This window comes from Alternaria viburni (genome assembly GCF_023758015.1).
Source record: "Alternaria viburni strain BMP 2772 chromosome Unknown scaffold_7, whole genome shotgun sequence".
NCBI lineage: Eukaryota > Fungi > Ascomycota > Dothideomycetes > Pleosporales > Pleosporaceae > Alternaria > Alternaria viburni.
Window position 1 is genome coordinate 674,140 of NW_026055776.1, and position 24,628 is coordinate 698,767.

The 24,628-nt window shown below is 52.5% G+C and overlaps 8 protein-coding genes across 8 annotated transcripts; 3 read left to right on the forward strand and 5 right to left on the reverse strand.

Moving 5' to 3' along the window:
- Window positions 1–108: 108 nt before the first annotated feature.
- Window positions 109–831, reverse strand: J4E79_004191 (uncharacterized protein; the record flags this gene model as incomplete). Its single annotated transcript, XM_049353079.1, has 1 exon — window positions 109–831. The coding sequence occupies one exon, from the start codon at window positions 829–831 to the stop codon at window positions 109–111; it is 723 nt and encodes a 240-aa protein (XP_049212458.1).
- A 440-nt stretch (window positions 832–1,271) lies between these two features.
- J4E79_004192 (uncharacterized protein) lies at window positions 1,272–2,787 on the forward strand (the record flags this gene model as incomplete). Its single annotated transcript, XM_049353080.1, has 4 exons — window positions 1,272–1,537; window positions 1,608–2,043; window positions 2,095–2,686; window positions 2,744–2,787. 4 exons carry the CDS (start codon window positions 1,272–1,274, stop codon window positions 2,785–2,787), a joined length of 1,338 nt encoding a protein of 445 aa, XP_049212459.1.
- Window positions 2,788–3,757: 970 nt separating this feature from the next.
- Window positions 3,758–4,033, reverse strand: J4E79_004193 (uncharacterized protein; the record flags this gene model as incomplete). The annotated part of the gene is made up of 1 exon (XM_049353081.1): window positions 3,758–4,033. One exon carries the CDS (start codon window positions 4,031–4,033, stop codon window positions 3,758–3,760), a length of 276 nt encoding a protein of 91 aa, XP_049212460.1.
- A 1,971-nt stretch (window positions 4,034–6,004) lies between these two features.
- Window positions 6,005–12,008, reverse strand: J4E79_004194 (uncharacterized protein; the record flags this gene model as incomplete). Its single annotated transcript, XM_049353082.1, has 5 exons — window positions 6,005–9,760; window positions 10,215–10,956; window positions 11,008–11,129; window positions 11,176–11,444; window positions 11,525–12,008. The coding sequence occupies 5 exons, from the start codon at window positions 12,006–12,008 to the stop codon at window positions 6,005–6,007; spliced, it is 5,373 nt and encodes a 1,790-aa protein (XP_049212461.1).
- A 998-nt stretch (window positions 12,009–13,006) lies between these two features.
- J4E79_004195 (uncharacterized protein) lies at window positions 13,007–15,325 on the forward strand (the record flags this gene model as incomplete). The annotated part of the gene is made up of 1 exon (XM_049353083.1): window positions 13,007–15,325. One exon carries the CDS (start codon window positions 13,007–13,009, stop codon window positions 15,323–15,325), a length of 2,319 nt encoding a protein of 772 aa, XP_049212462.1.
- Window positions 15,326–16,301: 976 nt separating this feature from the next.
- Window positions 16,302–16,814, forward strand: J4E79_004196 (uncharacterized protein; the record flags this gene model as incomplete). The annotated part of the gene is made up of 2 exons (XM_049353084.1): window positions 16,302–16,461; window positions 16,579–16,814. The coding sequence occupies 2 exons, from the start codon at window positions 16,302–16,304 to the stop codon at window positions 16,812–16,814; spliced, it is 396 nt and encodes a 131-aa protein (XP_049212463.1).
- A 1,862-nt stretch (window positions 16,815–18,676) lies between these two features.
- On the reverse strand, window positions 18,677–21,852 carry J4E79_004197 (uncharacterized protein; the record flags this gene model as incomplete). The annotated part of the gene is made up of 4 exons (XM_049353085.1): window positions 18,677–18,685; window positions 19,317–20,309; window positions 20,355–20,424; window positions 21,401–21,852. 4 exons carry the CDS (start codon window positions 21,850–21,852, stop codon window positions 18,677–18,679), a joined length of 1,524 nt encoding a protein of 507 aa, XP_049212464.1.
- Window positions 21,853–22,169: 317 nt separating this feature from the next.
- J4E79_004198 (uncharacterized protein) lies at window positions 22,170–24,182 on the reverse strand (the record flags this gene model as incomplete). Its single annotated transcript, XM_049353086.1, has 3 exons — window positions 22,170–23,136; window positions 23,184–23,613; window positions 23,663–24,182. The coding sequence occupies 3 exons, from the start codon at window positions 24,180–24,182 to the stop codon at window positions 22,170–22,172; spliced, it is 1,917 nt and encodes a 638-aa protein (XP_049212465.1).
- Between the last annotated feature and the right edge of the window lie 446 nt (window positions 24,183–24,628).

A 24,628-nucleotide genomic window follows, 5' to 3' on the forward strand; every position in this document is an offset into this window, starting at 1 on the left:
GTTTACATTGTTTTCAGTGGACTCTGGAGCCTACAACAGCATCAAGTACCAACATTCAGAACATTTGAGGGCAACGTAGACGTCTAGGTGATTTACTTTACGCCAACCTCACTTGCTCTCCTTCAGTTTGATCAAGAGATCCTCCATACTAGACGCATACAAATCGAACTCGCCGAAGACATCCGTACATGGATCATGTTCCTCAAAGTCCAGATACGCAGTCTTGAACCCAGCCTTCCTCGCCGCAATCAAATCCCAAGCATGCGCGGCAACAAACCACCTCTCCCCATCCCCCTTTCCCAGTCCCCTCTCCGTCAAACACTTATCCGCATTCTCATACACCCTCACATCCGGTTTTGCAATCTTGATAGCATCACAACTAAGCAGATGCTGCTCATCAAGCTCAATCCCCGCATTATGATAATACGCCAAACTCGTCTCCGACCCCCCATTCGTAACACCATAAACATCCCATCCCGCTTCTCTCAGCCCATCAAAACAAGTCTTCAGCCCATCGCGCGGTCCCATGGCTTTAAACGCTTTCATCACTTCCTCAACGTCCTCGTCGGTGATGGCGTCGAGGGGTAGGTCGACCACGGCACATGCGCGGCGGAAAGTCGACTTGAGGACTTGCGCGATGGGCACGTAGGAGCCGCTCATGGAGACATATGTGAAATCGCGCTGCGCAGCGTAGAACCAGCTGAAGAAGAGGGTTTTGGGGTCTACGGCTGCGGTGCTGAGTTTGGGGCCGAGACGCGATTGGATGGTGGTGATGGGGGCGGAGAAGGCGAAGCAGGTGCCTATCACGTCGAAGGAGGCAGACTTTGTCATTTTGGATGTTTTGAGAGTTGAGATTGGTTCTGGTGATGTGGGATCTTCCCGCTGGGGATGGAGAGGGCGTGGGGTGTGTAAGCCGAGGATGCCACCGAATTGGGTTGGAGACCCTGTGACGTCAGCGTTCCCGGGGATGAGGCCGAACGGCTCTCCCCAGCGTTGCTACTTGCATCTCATATCAGCGATATACTCTCGGCGAAACAAGAACTTACGCCCGGTGATGAGGTACCTATGTCTGGAGGTCCTTCAGCAGCCCACGTGCTCCGCGCGCGGATGGAGGGACGATTTTTACTGGGGCTGAACGGAGGCGCCTTGCCTGTTACAACCCCTGCAAGCCTTGCTCAGCCCTCTAGGTATCAACGTGAGATATAAGCTCAGCTTTTCCTGTATTTTCCATCTATCTTTATTTCTCGTTTCATTGCGTGTGAGCTTCCGCAATGCCTGGCATAGCGAAAACCGTGTACTGGGCCCTCGTCGTAGCATGGGGCGCGTCGCTCTACCAAATCTACCTCAAGGATCTTTTTGCGATCACCTTCGGTGTTGGCCGTGTTATACAGAGTATCGACGACTTTCCAGAGTTTAGTTGTCGTCGTCTGGTACATCCAAGGCTGGAAGCGTGTGAGGACATTTGGCTGGACAATGAGGGCAGAACGCTGTATGCGGCGTGCGCAGGTACGGCGCCTAGATTGGCTTGGAATCAAGCGTACGTTGCCTCAACACTATGCTGCTACAAATGAACGCGGTTTCGCGGCCTGAAGTACTAACTGGTACAGCATGAACGACCTCAACGTAACCGGACGCCGGCTCGGTGGATCTGAACTCCTCGCCTTGGATATCGACGAGCCTGGTGAAGACGGTCTCTACAATTTTCGCAGCATCAAGCCGATAGGCCATTACCAAGGAGCGGATGGAAGCTCTGATCTCGATCTTCTGGGCTTTGATGTCCAGGTCTTGGACGATAACACTTTGCGCTTCTACTTTGTCAACCAACGACCACCAGTCGATGCGTCCAACAAGATTGTTGATGCGTCTGAAAGCGGCGCAAACTCGACGGTCGAGATTTTTGAGATGAGGAAGGGTCAAGAACAAATGCGACATGTTCGTACTGTCTTTTCTGATGAGATTTGGACACCGAACCGTGTGGCGGCGCTTGGTGATGGCTCTGGTGGGTTTCTGGTTACGAATGACCACTCGGTCAAGGTTGGCATGGTACATGACATTGGTATCTAAACTACAGACAAGATAACTAACGTATACCAGCGTCTTGGACTTGACTACTTCATCGGTGGAGGAAACGTAGCCTACTGCGACGGAGCTGGGAAGTGTCATGCAGCTTATGACGGCAGCGAGGAGCGCCAGTTTATGCGATCAGACACATCCAGTGAGCCAAAGTATAAGACCTACCTCAACAAGGCGCTCAGCTACCTTCCCGAAACAAAGCTCAAGTTCCCCAACGGACTGGCCCTCGGCCGAGACGGCCTCTTCTACGTTCCCAGCACCATCGACGGTCAAATCCGCGTGTTAGCCCTACAGCCTGACAAAACCCTCAGCCTGGTCGATACCATCCACGTTGGCATGCCGCTCGACAATATCTCACCCGACGCGAACGGCGATATGTACGTCGCGGGTTTCCCGGATCTATACCAATCCAGTAAAGGCTTTGACGATCCTTATAATGACATTTCACCTGTCACTATCTGGCGTATCAGAAAGACGGTAGATGTAGGAAAGACTGGAGTAAGAAGCGTGGATTATAGGGTTGAGAAGGTTATTGAGGATAAGGATGCGAAGGTGCTGAGTGGGAGTACGACGGTTAGGCATGATGTCAAGACTGGGCGGTTGTTTGTCAGTGGTAAGTTTTGACTACGTTGGTGATGTGCAATGAGAAGTGTGCGCTAACTTCAGACAGCGGCGGTGCATCCGTTCTTGGTGGTTTGCGAACCTACAAAATGAAAGAGGATGCAACAATCCGGCTGCTCAGAAGCATGGATATGTGACGGAGTATTTTGGAACAAAGAAGAAGACCACAGTCATTAGTCTGTTTCTTAACATTTTAACAGTGAAACTTTTGAAGGTCATAAAGAGAGAAGAGCAGAACAGATGAAGATTAAGTACTTTTCACAGAAACCTAAAGATCTTCCCACTGGCTCTCCGAAAAACGAAACCATGTGGCGCTGAGAAACGGTCTTGAAAAGGCTGCAGCACTTTCTGATGTCACACGCAGACTTCGCAAAAACACACCCCAATTCATGATGTGAGCGATGTATTTGCTACCTCGAAACTGGAACCCAGGTTAGACATTACACAAGTGCAGTGGCATCTTAGTTTACTAGGCTCAGAAAACCTAGACGCTAGATTCGTCAGTTCTAGAAATGCACTGATAACCATGAAGTGCATAGATAACGAGAAGGAAGTGAGGTGGGAGACTGATTACAGTCCCACAAGGGCTGTATGGCGCCGAGCTGTGAGACCTTGATCCATACTGGTAGAAGATCATGAAATTTCACTGGTTTAGTTTCGGCGAAGCTGTTCATGGAAGTGCACGGCGAAACATGCTGATTTCCCATAGCCTAAGGCTTTTGGTAACCCAAGGCATACGTCCCGAGCCGTATACAACAGCGTCAACAAGACTTTTTGGGCCAGTCAAAACATGAGCTGCTGAATACGCCAAGTCTCTAGAGTTTTGGAATATCATGTAGCGTCCAACGAATCCTCTCAGGCCAAACCATCGTTCAGTCGACGAGTGCTTTTGAATATAATGCAACCAGAAAGAAGAAGGGAACTCATGGGTCTTAATCGCTCGTAATTTAGTGGAATTCCCGCAAAAAGTGTATTGATGAGAGAAGTTACGCGCACGCCCGACACTTGTATAACCATTCCTCCCTACCCTAGCTCCAAATCCGCTCTAGCCTCGTCCACTACCTCAGACCTGCGCAACAAGACCCCTCGCGTCTCTCCGCCACCTCACCAGCGCCACCAGATTCGCACACGGAGCGCACTGCACCCACGCGTGTGTCAAGTTGCAGACCACCTCATCCACCTTCCTCTTGTCCCCATCATCGAGCCCTGCAGCGAAGTCCTCCCAGTTCTTAGCTGTGATGTTTTCGTTGGTCTCGGCTTCGCTGAAGATACGGTAGACCGCCATGGTAACGTCGTTGTCGACCTCTGCGAGGATTTGTTGGCAGCGGTTGGTGGACATTGTTGTATTTGGCTTGGGTGGGTTTCGCAATAGTTTGGGGTGCTGTGGCTTTGTTGTAGTTGGCAAAAGCAGTTTATGTATTGATTCAGGGTAAGTAGGATGTTCGATTTGCGGAGGTAATATGGGTGAGGTGGCGGGTTATATACGAAGTGGTAGCCGGCTTCCATGCCTGAGAAGCCCAAAAGCTGAATGAGGCGGCATCGATTGTCCCTTCACGTGTCGTAACTATTGACAAGGCTTAATGTCATCCTGATATGTCAATGTACCAACATGGAAGGGTCGTTTCTCGAGGGGCGCACTGGACATGGAAGCAGCCTTCGTTGCCCTTGTGACAAACTGGAAAGCAGACGAGGCAAAGACATCGCTTCTTGTGAATGACGTTTTGAAAATACAGATACCGCTATGGTATGGATGAGGGATGCAGCGCGAAAGAAGAGTGATGTTGAGCCCCGCCGTCGTCTTCTTTGTTGAAGCAGCCGCAGAGGGCGGACGCGGAAATTGCATGGTGCATTCGTGTTTTGAACCCGCAGACATGGGCTTGCTGGTACAGGTTTTCGGGCTTTTCCATTATTTTCGGAGGTAGGGATGATATAGGGAAGAAGAACTCATTTGTGTGAACAACGACGCATTTGTACGCGAATCACGAGAGTGGGTGCGGCGATCATGAATGTTGTCCGTGCAATTTCAGATATGAGTAGAACCAACTCGTGTGCTGAGACATGCGCTGGTACCGTTATAGCTTTGAATCCATCGTGATTTTGATCGAAGGCCAGAGAAGCGTCCATAGAGTAAACCTGGACGTAATTTTGAAGTTGTAATGGAAGAAGGTCGTCTTGCCACAACCATCGGTCGTATCCTTCTTTATTTTTGATCTTCCTCCTGCAAAGAAGAGCGTGAAGCGGAGATCGTGCAGTAAATCCCATGATTCAAATGGAGAAGGAGGACCGAGGCGCTGACACGACAGCATCAATTCGTAGTTGACGGTTTTGGAATAATCCAGACAACCCAGAGGTCAGGCATCCGGAGTGTATCCAAGTGTTTTTGGAGTAGGTAAACAGCTTCCAGGAAACAGGGACATCGAGTGACCCTCGGGGTTTTTTGGTATAGAAGAAATGCCTCAGCAAGCGCAGACATAGCTTCATGCTGAGCTAGTTTTTAGTGTTTCCACGGGAGAGATGAGTGAGGAAGAAAGGTAGGCCCCGGGAAGATTTTATACCCGGGCGGGCGAGCGCTCGCTCCATCTCCCAACATGTACTCTGATGTCCAATGTTTCAATGAAGTACTGATCTGGTCCCGCAAGCATCAAGTCTACCGTAGTTCTTTTGTTTTCGTTCCTGGCACCGCAGTCGGCAGGCACAGACATGATTTCCCTCATTCCTCTTTTTGGTTTGCGCAGTCTTTCTTGCACACCACAAGCATGTTGAAGGACGGCTTCATTTGCGATTTTTGCGGAACTTTTCCAAAGCGACCAGCCATGATCGAAATCGGTCAAACTTTTGAGTTGTCCAAAAGCGCAAGACAGAACTTTCATCAGAAAGTTCAGAGATGATTTAAGCTGCAGAGCAAAAGAAGGTGCAGGAGCGCACATAGAACGGGTGTCCCAGTTTTTGGAGGAGGAGAGCCGCAGCCATATGGTTATGATCCACGGTTTTTGGAAATAAGGCTGGAAAAGTTGTATGAGTTGCACGGGGAGGACGTGTCGAAATGTTTATATACCCGGCCAAGAACAGCGAGCACGTGAGCTCGTATGGAGCGGGTCAAGAAAAGGCGCACCAGCGACACCATGGGACATGAGCGAAGCTCCGTGCATGCCCCGTCGCAAGCCGATCCGGGAGAGCCCGTTGCAGCACAGCACAGCACAGCACGTCAGCTACGCTTGCAGACTGAGCAGAGAAATGATCAATTCTTCATACCAAAATTAGTCTACCACCAAAATACTATATGTACCTCTATATCCCACTATTCCTCCACCTACCGCTTAACCAACCCGGCAGCAGCAGCCTTCATCTCCGCCTCCTCATTCTTCTTCCTCTGGGCCTCAATCTCAGCCCTTGCTTTCCTCTTCTCCTCCTGCTGCAACTGATCTGGTCTTCGCTCGGCAATATCCTTTGGCTTGTTGTCCGAGAAGAAGAACTTCAGACCCTTCTCAATGATGTAGCAGGCAATGAAGTCGAACGCCATGATGCTAGTGATCATGATCTTGAAGTCAGTGGTGAAGGGCACGAGCTTGAGCTTCTCGTTGAGTTCGGGGATGAACTCGGTGGCGCAGGAGAAGGCGACACCGGAGACGGAGACGAGACCCCAGTACATGCCCTTGTTCTCGCGGATGGACTCGCGGAACGGTCGACCCTGGTAGTTGATGGCGAAGGTGGAGATTTGTTGAATGAGTTGCAGGAGGTAGATCGCGGAGTTGAGCAGAGATGGCTCAAAGTCCTTCTCTAGATCTGGGTTGGGGTCTTTGGGCTCAACGCGCTGGACGTATTGGCTGACGTAGATGAGGGTGATGATGTGGATGGCGAACTGTCCGAGTACGGAGCCGATGATGTATGTGTTGAAGATGTTGTGCTGAGGACGTTCTTTCGACAGCGTCTCGACGGTCTTTGCGCGCGAGATAGACAGGAAGCATACGCTCATCATCATACCGGAAATGGTAACCTGACCGTCACCAAACTTGATACCATCCAGGTAGAGGACTGACAAACTGTAGGCGGAGATCAAGCAGTTGAGAGCAAGAATCTTGTACATCTGGATTGTAGCGACGAGTGTGCAACGGCCTTGGCGGATAATGTTGGGAATGGCGACAACGTTGGCGAGCTTGGAGGTGAAGGGCGCAGCGACGGAGGCATCGCCAAGCTTGATGGTCGGGGGCTCACCGGCTAACTCTTCCATTTCCTGTGCCATCATCTTCTCTTGCATTTGCTGAGCGAAGTTGGCAGCGGCCTGAGGGGGCTGAACTTGGCCAGGCTGCTGTTGAACGAGGGTACCGGCAGATGCCGATCCGTTTGCAACGCCGTTGGCTCCTGGGAGTAGACCTTTCCTCTTCGCTTGGTTTTCCATAGCCTTCTCGTAGTGAGGGTTGGTGGGACCAGGCGGGTAGAGATGCGCGATCATGATGGGAACAGGTGGCTGAGGCTGGTTAAAGCGTGTCATCAGGTTGCACTGCTTCTCGTAGACGTTCTTCATCTGAGTGTTGCGGAAGTGCTCGCCAATCTTGTCAAGATCCTCTCGAGTACCGTTGAGAAGAGCGACACCAATGTGAGCCTGCTTCAGCGCACCAACATCGTTAGTACCGTCACCAGCCATGAGTGTAGTGTAACCACAGTCCTTGAGACCGAGAAGGATTTCCTCCTTCTGCTTTGGCGAGACACGAGCGTAGACCCAGGTGTATCGCAGAATCTGCTTCCACCCAGGCTGGCCAGCGAACTTCGAAAGGGCGTATCCAGTAAGACAGATATCCTTGGACTTCAAGATCTCGGCGTCCAGAGGCTTGGTAGGGTCGACGGGGATGCTGACCTTGTCGTCAACGCTGCGCCAGACAAGCTTCTCGCCGGATTCGTCGTTCTCAGGTGCGTCAAGGATGTAGCAGTCGCGGTCGACAATCTCAACCTGCTTAGCGACATGGACAGCGGTCAACGGGTTGTCACCAGTGATCATGACAACACGATGGCTAGACTCGTTGAGGGAACGGACAGCCTCGACAGCGTCAGGCTTGAGAGGGCATTGGAGGACGAGGAAACCGGCAAAGTGCAAGTCAGACTCGACTTGCTCACGCTTGAGGTCGTTGATGCGGTTCTGGCCCCACTCTCCCTCTTCGGAGATGAACTTGTATGCGAGAGCGAGGACACGGCCACCATTGCGGGTAAAGTGCTTGAACGTCTCCTCATAGTTTGGCGGGGTGTTGACCAACATCTTGCGAATAGTCTCGGGCGCGCCCTTGACTGCAGCGATTGTGCTCTTGACCTTGCGGCCAGTCTTGGTGTTGTTGACGATGACGGTAGCGACGGAGCTCTGGCGTTTGAGAGCGGACGAGAATTGGAAGCGGCGGCGGATGTGTACGAGTTCGGCTTGGGATTTGGGGGTAGTCATGGTGGCTTGAAGTGTGTCCTTCGCTCCGAGTTTCCAGCCGAGAGACTGGAGGGTTGCCTTTTCCATAGGCTCTCCAACAGTCTCACCATCGTCGAGTTTGACCAAGGCGTGAGCGGCGGCGAGCACCAGCGTTGTCTCAGTAGCAACGTCCGTAACCTTTGCGAGATCGGTGTGCGCACCGTCTGCTGCAACCGTAGCACCATCCTGGCCCAATGATAGTCCAGCAATGCCGTCCACGACCAAGTCTTCACCAGTCAAAGTACCGGTCTTATCGAAGCAGGCAACGTCGACCTGCCCAGCGAAGGGAATGCGGAAGGGTTCGGTACAGAAGATGGCGTACTTGCTCAGAGCAGCGAGGGAGGTGTTGACGGCCAAGCTGAGCTCCATGGGAAGCTCGGGCGGGACGACGCTGGTGACGATGAGGACGCAGTCGAGGAGCAGCTTGTTACGCTGGCGGTCGAGCCTGACACCCTCCTGCCAGACGTACCACGAGGCAGCGACGGCGAAGACGGTAAGGAAGAGAATGAAGAAGAGGGCTTCGACGTTGTTGGCGGAGACGCGCTCGGTAGCGAAGATCATGGTCCTGACGAGGCTGCCCTGGTTAGTCTCGAAGCCAGTCTTGATAACAACAGCAACAGCGCCCTTGTCCGGGGGCGGTGGGACACCAGACGAAAGCCTGGTGACGTTGCCGCCATCCTCCTCAGCGTCGCTACCGTGCGAGACCTGGAGCACCTTGGTGCCGCCCCAGAGGAAAGAGTTCTTGTCCAGACCCTCAGGCTCGATGCGCGCATCGCCAGGTCGCAGTTGTACCGATTCCTTGAGCACCGGTGTGCTCTCTCCGGAAAGCATAGCCTCGTTGACGATCGCGGAGCCCTCGAGGAGGAGCATGTCGCACGCCACACCAGAGTCTTCCTTGGTCCGGCCTGCGCTGACGACATCGCCGGGTAGCAGCTTGTCGCTCATGATCTCCTGCCACTTCTTCTGCCTGTACACCAGAATCTCATAGGGCTTGATGCTCATGCCGCGGAACTCGTTCAGGGTCCTCTGTCTCTGCCACACGACGGTGCTCTCGAAAGCGACCAGCATGAACAGGGTGAACAGCGAGTAGTACCAGTATTCGTCCAGCATCCACAGTCCAACGCAGAAGATCTGGAAGACGAAGAAGGGCGCGACGGCGTGTTCCTTGAACAGCTCGGTGAAGGTCGGGACGGGGATGTCGAACGCGTTGTCGCCATAGTGCTGGGTGAGGCGCTCAATCTCGGCGGGCGAGGTGAGGCCCTGGGTCTGCTGGAACGTCTTGAGCTGGGGCTTGGGTTCGATGTCGAGCGGGTACGAGAGCGGGGCGAAGGAGCCTTTCTCGGCGTCGTAGAGGAAACGGCGCTTCTGGAAGAGGAAGGAAAGGTTCGACTTTCCGCCCACGTTGTCGCGCACCAATGGCACAATCTCAGCGGCACCCGCGTTCTTGACGGGCTGCACTTTGATAAGCGATGCCGAGCGCACGTCGCTGGCCGAGGTGGTGGTGAAGGCGCTCTTGAGGTTGACGTTCCAGTGCGTCATGAGCCAGAAGAGCGACTGGAAGGTGGTGATGCTGGCGACCCAGACAAAGGTCCATTCCGACGACTGGATGTACTGCTCGTAGCGCTGCGGCGAAAAGTAGATGGCGGAGAAGGCGGGCCACACTATTAAAAAGGGCCAGATGTACGTGTGCAGCTGCAGCGGCAGCGGGTTGTGCAGGCTGGCCTGCTTGATCTGGGGGTTGTCGACAAGCGGGGCCATGGTTGTGGTTGTCGTGTCCAGACGAACGTCAGTCCTCGAAGATTATTGAGACCCTTTGCCTTCGCGCCCGCCGCCGTCGGCGCTACTTTGCCCGATGCACGTGGCGGAACATTCACGAACATGGATTGAAAGCGGATTAGCGTCCGCCGTGATTGGTCCGTCTGCTCAACTCCTCCATCTCGAAACGTTCTGTTTTTACCGTGAAAGGCTTCACTCTCTTTATTCTACATCATCTATCAAACAATGAAGAGTACACGGTGGTCGCGGAAAACCCCGTCAGCGACCCTCTGCAAAGCGCCGGCCCTCGCAGCCGCATCACCTCTGCCCAGATAGCATCCATCCGATCTTCGAAAAACGTATCCGTCCATGCGACATGCCGCATCTCATGCTCAAGATGCTGTCTACTTATAATCTGCCTCTTTCCACACAGTTCTGATAGCTGCGCGATCCACCACATGCGCTCTTCGCCTGTAGCGACACAACTCGCAACGACCAGAACCCACAGCAGCATGTTGAGATTCTTCTCTCGTCTCCATATTTCCACTATCGGTGCATTCAGTCGATCCAGAGCGGCACGTAATCGAGAAAGAAGGATAGCGAAGATCTTCGTGTTCAATGGTAGTGCACGAAGTACCGCATATACGAAAATGAGGGCTGCTGCAAGTAGGGCCTCAACCACACTCGCCGCATCCGCTCTAGCCTTGAGATGATCGTAGAAGTCGCTTTTCTCGTCATGGATGCTCTGGTCAAAGTGCAGGAAGTTGTGTGAGTGATCAGGTACCGAGAGAATCATGAACTGCGTTTCGTAGAGGAGATTGCTGAGAGTGAGGCGCTCCACACGACCAACCCAGTGCGACGATACTGCTAGCGCGAGTCGATGGAGTCGATAGAATATGTTGAAGCAGTCGACCGCGCCGCAAGAAAGGTGGAGCAGTGACGTGGGCGACGTTTGTGCCGCTTCTTCTCTGAGGTTGTCCGGCAAAGGAGGCGTATCCGGGTCCAGACTGATTTGCGGGAAAGATGGATGCGCGCGAGAGACTACTGAAGAGTGAAAGTCCATCCTGTCAGGTGGTTTAGCGATGAAACTACGCCACAGGTGGCATTGAGCTTACCATATGATGCCACGCAGCAAGCCATCGTTGTGTCCAAAGGCAAACAGCCCACCTCGCACTTTCACCATACGTTCCAATGCTGTGATGTGAAGCTGGGCCGCTTCGTAGTCTCCAAGAAGGTTCTGGAACAGTTAGCATGGGCCATTTCACAGGAAGACGTGCTCATACCTCGAGATTTGCCAAAGTCAACACAGTGGCAACCACCTCATCCGATATATAGCCTCCAGACGTCGCAAGTCTGCAATTGACAATCTTGATTGCTTCATTCTTGTGCTTTAGTTTGCAAACTCTCAAGTCAGTGTATTCATTGGCCAGGATGCCGTATAGTGCCCAGCTTGCCAGAGTTGCGTGTAGCAAGCCGGCATCGCTCAAGATGAGTGACTTCCAGGTGTGCTGGGCATCGATGGCGACTGCATTGTTCTTGGGCGCACTCTTATCTGTCTTGGTGTCAGCTAATGGGGCCCTTGGCTTGAGAATTCGCCCTCGTAGTTGGACAACGTGTATCGACTCTACGTACACAATTGGAACAGCGCACCCAGGTCTGAAGTTCCAGGTATGGGTGAAGCCTTGGAAGGATCTATTCGACCATCATTCAAGCCGCAATTTAGCATTAGCCTTGCTGTCAGTGTTTCATCCGGGGCTTTTCTCTTGTCTTTGCCATCTTCCCAAGCTTTCGAAGATGTTGTTGGTGGTCCCGACCTATCTCTCAGATCTTTCGGCCTTGCTGCGCCCTTCTCTCTCGCTCCCCGTGTGTCTACCCTCTCTCTCTTATTGGCCTTCTTTTTCTTGATCCGAGGTTCGGATATCCGGAATCGGTTCTTTAGCTTCTTCTTCGCCATGGCCGTGCTGATCGAAGAATGTTGAGACGGGTTGATCTGCGGTCCAGCCATCTTCATGTCGAAGTGATTGCGCATCACCAGCCGCCGGATCATGCATCGTTCCGCACCAGCTGGGTTATATGGCTTATCCGTCGTTACAAAGAATTCGTACTCGCGCTCCATAATTTTCGTGAGCCTTGTCAATAGATCTGATGCGTGGGAGGCGTCTTGCAGCACTCGGGTAGCGAGTATGGGGCTCTAAAGTACACGGGTATGAACAGATATCTTGCGTCGAAGTAGAGAGACGGTGGCTGTGCGTTTGAGGTATTCGCCGCACACGAAATGCAACCCGTCGGCCTCCGACTACCACACCTCGTCATGTGTCACCATGCGCTTCATCGGCCGAAGCAGCGACCTATGCCCGAAGATAAGCTCGCGTAAGTGGTATCGAGTCCATGTAATTCATGTTGGTAGGCTTATATAAGACCTACTCTGATTACGGCAGCGGGGTTGGCATGCGAGGCACCGTGCTATTGGACAACAGCCACATACGACATGCGCCTCCAACGCGACAAGCCTCGGGCTTTCCGCCGATGTTTGAAGCGGCTGAAACGGGAACGCAGGGGGCCAAATCTCGTATCGTCATAACCAAGAAGCAATGCGTATGCCTGGGTGACGAGAGATTGTAAAGTGGTGTAACCCCCGTTCCAGTATCCGCGCTTGCACAGCTGGGAGCCTTCCTACCTAGGTACTATAGCGCTTTGGGTGGACACAATGTCTATGCACTACCTGGGCATATCGGCTTCTCCAGAGGACTCTTTGCCCCGCTACGCCTCCGCATCTGAGCCGGGGCGTCGTAGGAAGACGTGGCACCAGTCGCGCCCGACGATCTGGAGATGCGCAGTGGCAGCCTCGCCAAACCCGGGCCTCGCAGCGCAGGACTCTCTAGCGAACTTTCAGCCCACAACTGCATCCCTTCGCGCTGTGACGCTCTCGAACGTCGCCAGTATCCGGATGCTTTCTGCAATTCTGCCTTGCCCAGGCCAGGTTGCAAAACCAGCTTGCGCAGTCTCACCGGAAGAGGACAGCCCGCCTGAGGCAGCGTCTATCGAGGCAGAGCTGCGAAAGACTTAAACTTTCCAACAGTGTCATGTAACCTTTTCATCCACGCGTCGACCACCATGGACATATCGAGCCCTGCCCAAAATTTTGTCAGCGAGCTGAACAGGGATCTGGACACGCATTTCTCCCGCGATCGCACAAATGACTACGACCGTGTCGTGTGCCTCATCATCTATTGGGCGTGCGCCCAAACAGACTACAAGAACGAGGCTGTGCAAGTCCAGTCTTTCTTCACCTCCGAATTAGGTTATAGGGCTGATCTGTACGAGATTCCCCTTCTCGAAAAGAATGGTAGCCACCTGGCAGTGGACAACAGAATCCATCGATTAGTTGAATCTTTACAAGAACCGCGAAGTCTGGCGATCATTCACTATGGCGGCCATGGAGACGACGACTTAGAGAAAGACGAAAAAGGCAGACGGCCGCGACGGTCGGTCTGGGCAGCTAGAAGCGAGTTGAACAGTCCGAAAGTGTACTGGTCGGACATACAACCAAGACTTCGATATGTGAACGGGCACGTTCTACTCATTCTGGATTGTTGTTTCGCTGCCCAAGCTGCGAGAGCTGGAAATGATCGTATCATTCCACCAAACGTTGAGATGGTCGCAGCTTGTGCTATGGGTGTAATGACTGTTTCTCCAGGGGAAAGATCATTCACATCAAGATGGCTCAAGGAGGCGAGGGACCAGCTCGAACGCAACAAACACATTCGCGTATCCGAAATCCATGATGCGCTTCCGAATCGAAGTAAGAAAGTAATGGAAACTCCTCTACATTGGGGCCTTAGTAATGGCTCAATACGACTCGATCCTCTTCCCAAAGCAAATTCGTCTTTGCTCGCTCCCAAAGGAAGTGGTGGTGGTGCGTTGACCCTTCGCATCCTGACCCAGAGTCCTCTAGACGAATCCACCATGGACGCCATTCTTTTCTGGCTCAAGAACGAGGCTCCTCGGGGCATTGCGTCTGTAAGGATCGAGGAGTTGACCACTCTTACGTCCCAGCTACGTGGTTTCGTGCTTGAAGATAAGGAATGCGGAAGATCAGTTGCAGCAATACATACCCTGACGGAGAAGTCCCAGACTGAGGTTCGCAGTACTTGGGACACATTCAAGATTAGACTGGTTTCAGCAGTTCAGAGTCTGGCGGCTGGATTGTTGATAGAGAGAAGTCAGGACGAGACTTCCGACGACATCGTCGCGAGAGAATTCCTCAACAATTACGAAAAGAACTTGCAAGCACTTCAACGAGTTGTTCAGAGAGGTGTCCTTTCACATCCCCAGCTTGATGATCAAGTGTTTTTGGCTTCGGCTATTGAGGACATGACCCTCAAGGACCTCAACATCGTCGCCATCTTACGCGCACGACTTCACGCGAACTTTGAGGGCTCAGTCTCTCCTACTTTAGAGAAGAGACCACCCGAAACTCGATTCCAAGGAAGTCCCGACTTTCGCGTACCACTTCATATGGAAGAACGACCAGATTTCAATGGCATCGTTCTGGTGGAGTATAAACCCTACGAAAGGATTGAGCCAAGCAGCATTACTCTTTGTGAGCGGCGAGTCGCACAGCTTGCCACCGTTCTGAAAGACTCCGAGCCATCAACCTTCCACACCCCGCAATGTCTAGGGTGGTTTCACGAGAAGGTCGAGCAGTGTTTCGGTCTGATCTTCCGACCTCCGCGCGCCGACTTTCGCCGGCCGGTGTCTTTGCGCGAGATCCTGGAATCGCCCAATCCCGTCCCCGGCTCTAAAGAGAGGCCACCAAAAGGCGCTGAGAAATACAGGAAACCCGACCTCGGAGAGCGCTTTGATATCGCAAGGAAGATATGTAAAGCTGTCATACAGTGGCACAGTGCTGGTTGGCTGCATCAAGGCATCGCAAGTCACAACGTCGTGTTCCTTCAAGCGGCCGATGGCAGTCTCAGGTACAATGAGCCCTTTCTGTGCGGCTTCGAGTTCAGTAGAGAACACAACGAGCTTTCCAGAGACTTGCTCTCTTACAAACCAGAGCTGGATGTTTATCTGCACCCGGATCGCCAAGGAAGACCCCCAAAGACATCGCACACGCAAAATCACGACTACTACTGTTTGGGGTTGCTCTTTTCGGAGATTGCTATGTGGGATTATGTCCCTAACATTCTTCACAAATACATCGACAAAAAGGGTGCCGGTATGGTACAAGATAAGATGAGGAGCGCAATGAAAGGTATGCTGCGTCATTCCATGGGCACAGCCTATGAGCAGGCTACCATCTTATGCTTGGAAGCGAACTTCACTCCCGGAGCTGGAGGCGCAAAGAACGGGGTGGTCGAAGAATTCGAAAAAAGTGTTTTGACGAGGATCGAGGCAGACCCAACCCAAGAACTATACAATCGATGAGCTAGCCTGGAAACAGGTATGATAGCCTGCACGTCTGTATCTTCAACCAACTGAGCTCAAGGGCAGGGTTTCAAAGTCGATTCAGCCACTGTAATCCCTCCTTCTACTGAATCGCCTTCTTCAGAACACAATGTATATTGTCCGTCCCTAGGTCTCGAGGCAATTTGATATGGTCCTTTCATCACGTTCTGACCAGGTGGGGTATAATAAACCGAATCACCCCTTACATAGCGAGTACCCTAGAAGAAATTAGATGTGTGCATGTGTGAACTGTTGCGGGTGGCAGGCTGACTCCGGTCGCTGAGATACTGGGTCTATTTCCGAGGCTTTCCCGATCGGGTGTTGGAGAACGGCTATACGAATTAGGCGATGCATGAAATGGAGACACGACAAGCTTACTTTTCGCGAGCACTAGTCATGTTGCTGTTGTAGGCGGACTAAACGCAGAAGTAGAGAGAAGACGAACTGGCCAAAAGCTGTGGCTATCAAACTGGAGACTGCTGGAAAAGGCGGGCGTTTTAACTGTAGTGTTAGCACAAGGCAGACCTATGCCCTCAAAAAGGCAGCCGCCGGTGAGAGAATTGGGCTAATCACCTAATACATATAGAGCTAGGGTCATGTCGCCAAGCATGCACATGCAATGTAGGCGCATGCAGGTAGGAGGACGAAGCAGGCTGTACGGATCATAGCTATGGAGGTTTTACCCGTTGCAACATGTAAAAGCACAGGGTTTCACAGGAACGACCAGCTTGTGCGATCATATCTCGTATCACATGAGCCATCCAATCATGACGACCTACGCATCAACGAATAGTCAATATACTAGTAAACTGAACAGGTACCTGCTTCTTGGCACGATGCTAAAGAATACACAGTCGAGGACTTTCCAGACGGATACCCAAGATTTGCTGCCTTGATCAGCACGCATCCCTCTTTCCATGTATCAAGACGCTTCCTACGTCTACGGGGCCGACTCATGCTCTACAAGCAAGACAGTCTGGTCGCACTCGAGGAAAAGCTAGATCGAATCGACAGAGAAGAGCCTCGTGTTATCTTTCTGGGCGATCGCCGCCGCGATAAGAACGAAGAGCGTAGAACCGCCATGGATGAGATCGACAAAGAGCTCGCGTCGTATGGTATGCTATCACCTTTACTGCATAATATATGCATTTTGTTGAATAAAATGCTGAACCTGTCCTCACTAGACGCTTTGGTGAAAAGAAACAGTGAAATCCTTTGCATGGAAGCTGCAGCGCAGAGAGACATCACAAACATCAAGAATTGGGTGCGAGAAACAGGCTGTATAACGCAGAGCGAGATGGACTACTTGAACCATCCACAAGACCTGATGGCCGTAGGGGCGTCTACGACCGACGGAGCGTTGAGCCAACTACAAGGCCCCGTGGAAGATCTGGTCAAATGGTTACTAACGCGCTTCCGCAGCCTCGAAAGACTGGTGAGCAACATCAACCGCAAGGACCCGTTTTGACCATGAAGATTGATTGTTGAACGCAGGGACTCCGTCGGAAGATTTCCGAAGACACCCGCATATTCATCCTGCCCGACAGCTGGGCGAGTGCTATAAGCAGATCGACGATGTCGTGTCTACTCGGGCTTACCATAATTATCCCGGTGATAGTTGTGGAAAAGATACATGAGCTCGTACCCCGTATCATCGGGTCTTTCTTCGGTACGACTGCTTTCATTGCGTTGCTATCCTTTGTGACCAAAGCAAAGACGGTTGAGATGTTCATTGCTGGTGCGACGTAAGCCTCCCTTGCATAAATACCTGTGAAACGTTTTTGACAATCCAAACCATGCAGTTACGCGACGGTGCTCACGGTTTTTATTTCAGCAGACGGATCTGACTCTTTCGCACCATCCCGTCCTTGCCATTGCTCATAGCAACTACTGTATCTAAGCAAGGGGTCGGAGCGCATGATGTGATGCGTAAGGTGGGCTGGGTATCGGGCAAAGATCATTTCGCTGTACAATGTATTGTCGAAGCTATGAGAAGGCATTGGAAGCTAGGGTTTCATTCCCCTGCTTAGCCAAACATGTACCCGATTCGAGTCCATGGCATGTAAGTCGCCTTGTCGTTTTCATGTTTGGGCCTTGGTCGTGTATTGAGTCTTCCTCCTGACTCCTTTCTGACGTACTTTTCGGCCCATAAAGTCACAAATACAAATAACAGTTGCGCTCTACACCATGAAGGTTAGTCAGTACGGTCAACGATGCGACAGAAAGGTTTCTTACGCAGGTACGGCTATCAGCAATCCCTCGAGAGGTTGGGACAGGCTCCCAAAGATTGCTATCCAGCTGCTTTGTTGTGGCGAAAAGTCGTCAAGCGGGAAATCTGGGAAAAGCATTCCTTGCTCGGGCTGAAGCAGATAGCACAGATAGCAGCAACCCGCTGTAACGAACAAGGAGAAAGATGCTTGCATCAATACAAGTATTCTGTCATACCCGTGGTACTGTGGCCTGCAGCTTCGGTACAGTACCGACAGTACGGAGAAGATGTGACGTGCGATAAGAAACAGATTCGCCTAGACATATGCCGTCAGTGACCGATGTCGTGTATCCATTGTGTACCACTACTCACCATGACCAGACAGATAATCACGTATATCTTCCGGTTAAGAGGGCACTCGGTACCTGGTACTTGATGTATCTTGATGAAGTACGCAATCATCGGGGCCATGAAGCACCATCCGATGACGAAAGACACAAGATCCAATGATCCGCGCGTCCTGCACCAGGGCACGAACTCCAAAACAAGCGGGCGATAATCCTGGAATCGGTTCTCTCGGAGCCAAAGACTAGCTCTTTTCCATTCCCGCTGTTCCAAGTTGCCGTAACATGCGTAGTACAACTTCCATGGAAAGAATAGCCACGTGCTACTGCACCGCTCAAGTCGACGTTCTGCCCACTCATCGTTGTGACAGTCTTCGAGGTAGTCAAGCATGGCTTCTCTAGTTGCTTCGTCAGCGATGTGAGATACCCCGACCGCACGCTGGTTGTGTGCATAGAGCACCAGGTATCGATAGTCGAAGCAAAACTTGCCGGACCCCAGTATGACTTCCACGGCTTTGATATTGCCCATTGCAATGGCAGGTTGCATGCCGCTATAAGAATCCTTAGGAAAGAAAATGTGTTCAAAGAAGTTGGTGTTTAGCCGTATCTTGTGCGTGTAGCACTCGAGTAGAACCCGTAGCACTTCCAGAGATTTTGTGGAGAACGGGTGATCACAGCATCCAAACCGCTCCAGTCTGTTAGGCTCCAAGCGCATCTCTGGCTCTCGCGCAGGAGAGATTGTCCCAGGACTTAGCAATTGTTCCAGCGGCGAGTAGGTCAGTAGGCCTGTCCCAAACAGAGTATCTGTGAATGTCCAGCTGATGAGAGGCTGGTGCTGACGCTCGAGAGCAGCGCATATTTGTTTGATCGCTCGCACCGATCTCCAGGCCACCGCTGCGCCCAATGGGGTGTAGCCATCTACATCGCGAGCAACGATGTCAGCGCGAGCATCGATCAAAGTTCTGATCATCTCGGTGTGTTCTCGAAGTGCCGCACAATGTAGTGGCGTCCTCCAGTTACTGTCTCTAACATTGATCGCCTTAGGGTTCGTTTTCAAGATTTCTTTCGCGATCAGCACTGATTCTGCGCTTGGATACAAGGCACAACAATGCAGAGCGTCGCCACGCATTTCAGGCCATACGTTGTGGTGCCTGGATCCGGCATTCATGAGCATGTCGTATACGTCCTTACGCCTGCGAGTGATCGAGATTCCCAGTGGGGAAAATCCTTCCGGTGATATGTCTTCAAGTGCATCCGACCCAGAAATCTTGCGATCTTCTAACAATAGTTCCAAAACAGCTAAATGGGAGGTAGCAGTGGCTACGTGCAAGCAGTTCAAATTTGTACTGTCATCCGCCGACAAAGGGAAACCAGCATCGAGAAGCTTGCGAACGATTTCAAGCTGACGACCAATTACCGGTGTGACGTCACCGTCGGTGCGATCGATGTGGGGAGTGAACAAGGCGATACGGAATAGGAAGTCGGCTCGCACTGCATAGGACAGCGGGTTGACGCCTAGGTCGTCGAACGGTCGCTCAGGCTTGGATCTGAGCTGCTCGCAAAGGTAGCTGACGCAGTCGATGCTCTGATATCTCGCCCCCCAGGCCAGCAAATTCACGAGTGTCTCTTCCTTTCTTGGTTCACTCTGTTGCCCGATCCTGGGTTCTAGCAAGCCTTTTAGTAGGTCAACGCGATCAAGTAACACGGTCAATGATGCCGGAGATACGTTCGAGGGTATCCGATACACAGCGGACCCTGAAATCGGTAATTCGCAGTCGCCCGTGGTGCACTGTAGCACGTCTGCTTCAGCCTGCACAAGGATGGCAATGATACTAGAGTTCAGCGTGAGAACGGCGTAGTGGAGAGCAGTCTCGCCATCATCCAGCGGAAGATTCACGTTCTCGCAATCTTGAACAAGGGCTCTGATTTCCGGCAGCTGTCCAAGCTTGATGGCCGCTATCAATGGCATGATGCTGGTGTCTCCACTGATAGATGTAACATTGCTTTTGAGCAAGCGGCGCTCGCTTGCCGTAGACACAGAATCATGAGAACGGCTTTGAGTGAGAAGTCTCCGCGAGGCATCCAGGCTAGACAGTTCCAGGTTGTCGTTGGTCCAAGTAAGAGATAGATGTTCAATCCCTGGGTCGAGGGCGACACCTAGGGCAGCTGCGACACTCCTGAGAAGCAAGCGAGCTTTCCAGAAGCCTCCCTCCGCAGAACTGGAAATCAGCCGGATTGCGTGTTCATAGTCGGAAGCGACACCGAAGCCAACCGCATGGCATAAACCAAGTTGGAAATGGATTTCGGCCTTGTTCCCCGCGCTGTTCGACGTCTCCAACTCTGTCAGAGCCTTCATGACTTGGTTGGGGATATACGACATGTCCACAAGGCCGAAGTACTGATGCATAAGCTGCAGGAAGTCAGAAATCGCACCTAGAATCCCAGATATACTTACATCAAAGAAGGGTATGTCGCGCAAGGGAGAAGTCTGGTAGAAATGTTGAGGAGCTCGAGCGTTGAGCGTGCTATGAAGTGAGTCAGCTCTAAATTCCATAGTTGATATTGGTAATGCCAAAATGAGAGGCATTGGCTTCGACTCACTCATGCTGCGCAATGCACCGCACACGAGGGACGAGCGATGCAGCGGTCGGACGAAGCCGTGGATCGTCTTGAAGAGCTTGATCAAGTAGTTCGAGCACTGCCGCGAATAACGGTCGCTCATCCCTGTGATGACTCTCGAGATGCGCCTTGCAGCCACGCCGAGCTGAATCTGCCACCTTTCCAGCATCACGCAAGTTCCGCATACCGACTAAAGTAGATGGTCTTTCTCCGTCAAGAAGGACCTCCCACAACAGCATACCCCAGCACCAGATGTCAGCTCTTTCTGCAATGTCGCCATAGAAAGTTGCCCGAGGTCTGGCCAATTCCGGTGGTCTGTAGAAGTCGGTGCCAGGAAGCTGCTCCCTTCTAGTCGTGGGCGAAGAATGTTGTGCGTGTATGACAGAGTGACTGAAATCGATCATCTTGGCTGTCCAATTCTCTGCAGTACCATTGGCATTTCTGTACACTAGCACGTTGCCACTTTTGACGTCGCCATGGATAATACTGCATGAGTGTAGGTCCTACCAGGCACGATCAGAACATTCCACGTAGGGTGCTAACACTCATCGACTTACACAGATGGCTTCGAGAACATTGCTGAGCAGGCGCACCTTTGCGAGCAGAGAAATACGTTTCAAACATGACGCCCTATATTGCACAAAGTCGCCGATTGTACCCAGGTCTGACTTTTCAGTTATGAGAATAGGCCACTCATGCGTATCTGCAGTGTGCGTTTCCTCACCAACTGCTTCTGACGCCATGTCCTCTTCCCTGATCCAAGCGAGTCCTATGAAGTTGGCGATGTAAGGATGTTTCTGGAGCGGCGGATGACACAAGATCCTCAACTCCTTGAGTAGACCCGAGAAAAGACGTTGTCTGTTCCCTCGCCCTTCTGCATACAGACTCTTGTATGCAACGACCGTGTCGTAACCCCATCTGATGCCGGTATGGTCGGTGATAAAGCCATGACGTAGACCCTTGCTGATGTCGTAATATTGCAGGTCTGAAACGGCTTCTCCTACGGGCAGATCAGCCTGTTCGACGTCGAAAGTAGTACCACGGCCTAGGCGCTCTCGCGTGTTCCACTTGCGGCCTCGGATGACCGAGAAAACGAATACGTTGTAGTGCGCAATAAGTTGTAAGCATAGAAGAAGGGGGTAGTTTTCGAATACCACGTCGTCAATAGGGTGGCTGCTCGCGTTGATACTACGTGGTTGAGTTGTAAACGCGTCGGAAGATTGGAAGTCGCGTCTTTGGTTTTCGCGTCTGCGACGGTCGTAGTCACTGCCGAAGGAAGAGCTGCTTGTCGTCGTGTTGCTGATAGGATGCAACTCGTGACCTACGACACTCATACTGAGGGCGCCAGCAATCACGTCCGATTGAAGAAGATAGTGCGTGTAGCACTTTGGAGATGCAGGTTTAGGCAGCCACCCAGCCTGGACGCGATTGCCAAGCTACCTGCAGCCATGTCAGCAACTTCAGCCGCAACAGATTTGCTCTCCCAATCATCGTTCAGAAGCCGCATCAACGTTGCTGCAGTGCAACCGATGCGCGCAACCCAAATTGCATTTCGGTAATATCTCTACTTTACATCCATCACACCTCTGGTGCCACAAACTAGATGCGACTCCATGACCACACACTGTCGACTACTGCGTTATCTGTGCATCTACTTTCCTTTGTCCTCTCTCAGACTCACAATCTGGTTGAGCACAATCTTGTCCTCTGTGGAATCGATATCGACGCAGAAGTAAGCAGTGCGTAGCGCCTGGAAGCGCACAAGCGCGTCCGAAGATCCGCTCAGATCCAGTGAAGTCTCGCTGATGAGGTCCTTGATACCCCGCTCGATGACTGCCTTGTCATGAATGATTTCGGAGTTGGGATTGAGATCGTCAGCCCAGCCGCCCGTCTTCCAGTCCAGTGTGTTGGGCGACTCAGTCTTGAAGAGCGAGTTGTATAAGCGTGCTGTGACGGGAACAGCTGTTGCGACGTCCACCCATTGAATGTAGGCTTTGGGCTTCTCGGTACCTGGCACCTTGACAGCCTTGATCTCAGACACGTTGCCGTTTTCATCCTTAGAGAAGGATGTCGCACGGATCGCGAAGGGGAGGTTGTATAGACCAACGGCCTTGTTTGGCGCCAGACGGAAGTAGTCGGCGCTGTCTTCTTCTCTGAAGTCGCTGCGGTCTATGTAGACCGCGCTCCCAATCTTCACCTTGCGCTCGCCGGGTATGGTGCCCTTGGGATCGTAGGGTACTGTTATCTCTTGTTCGTCTTCGGTCGCAAAGTCTTCGATGACTACTTTGATAGGATCGAGCACCATCATCTGGCGTGGCACGGTTCGCTCGAGGTGTTTGCGGATTGAAGCTTCGAAACGTGGAGGCTCGATCTCCGAAAGCGCATCCGTGACGCCGAGCTCGTCCACGAAGTTGAGCATGGCCTTGGCTGGGATGCCGCGACGGCGCAGCGCAACCATGGTGAAGAGTCGGGGGTCGTCCCACCCTCGTACTACACCAGGTATCTTTTTGGTCTCGACTGTGCCATCCGCGTTCTTCTTTTCGACAGTTGTGCCTTCGACGAGCTGGAGGATGCGTCGCTTCGAGAGGATCGTGCCGCCAACGCTTAGGCGTCCGAACCTACGGGAGATTAGCATGGGTGAGTCTAGGTGGGAACCGTCACTTACTCTCGCTGCATTGGTCCCTTTTCCTCCGACTTGGGTACTTTCATGTCCAATTGCTCCAGTAGCCAGTCGTAGGAAATACGCGACTGGCGGAACTCGACTGTACACAACGAATGGCTGATTCCCTCGAGAGCATCGCAAATGCAGTGGGTGAAGTCGTAGGTAGGGTAGATTCTCCACTTGTCGCCAGTTCGGTGGTGGTGGTTCTCTTTGACAACGCGGTAGGCGGGCAGATCCCACATCTGCGGGTTGCCCTCATCCGGGTCCGTCAACTTCTGCTTCATGCGCAAGAAAGCCTCTCCAGCCTGGTATTTGCCATCGCGCATCGCCCGGAATTCGGTGAGGGACTCTTCGATCGGCCGCGTGCGGTGTGCGCAGCCATAGCGCTTGCCTCTGTTGTCGGGTCCTCCGCGCTGGTTGTTGATTTCCTCGCCTGCGTCATAGTCAGTACTGCGCAGATGCACATAGATATGCAGACTTACGTGAGCAGTGGCACACATAGGCGCCGTTCTTCTTGATAAGCTGCTCTGCAAGCTCGTACAGCTTGTCAAAGTTGTCGCTGCTGTATGTGATCTTCCACGGCTCGAAGCCTAGCCACTTGACGATATCCAGGATAGCCGTGAAGTAGATCTCGTCCTCCTTCTCGGGGTTGGTGTCGTCGTATCGCAGGTAGCACTTGCCATTGTGATGCTTTGCGAAGCCAAAGTCGACGGCGATGGCCTTGGCGTGACCGATGTGGAGGAAGCCGTTTGGTTCGGGAGGGAATCGGGTTCTGACTTCTGACACGGGCTTCTCTTCGTAGATGCGCTTCAGCCAGCCCTCAGAGAAGATGCTCGTCGGCTCGCTCTTTGTGCTGGGCTTGGCCTGCTCTTTGGGTCGGAGGGCATGCTCGGCCTTCTTGGCCTTTGCCGCTGCTTTCTTCGCGGCCTTCTCGAGCGCACGCTTCGAAGGGCCCTTCTCCTCCTCGGCGGCCGGTGGAGCAGGAGCTGTAGGTTCCGCCATGTCTGCGCGACGTCAGTACACGTGTTGTCGAAGGTGCGTTGTGCGGGATGTACACGTGACTTTACAGCAGAAAGAAGACGCGTCGAGTTCGTTACTTACCAGGAAAGTGTCGATGTTGCGGAGCTCGTGTGCTGCGGGAGGGGCTCTATCAATAACTTTGGAGGGGCATTGACTCAAACGCGCTACACCAGCCACACCCCTGACGCCACACCTACACGGCACCTCAACTTTCCCACCTGTCGCCCTTCCATCACACACGCTGGACCACTCATCCCCGGATCGTGATCGGATGCGCTTTAATCGAATTCCTAGTCTACACGGCTGTCGGCGACCCCAAAAGCCTCATTTGACGTGCATCAGGAACCCGATACCTTCACGACACCGCCCTCACGACCAGACTTATAAACCATTTAGCAGTCGAGAATGTCGAAATCACAACGAACGTA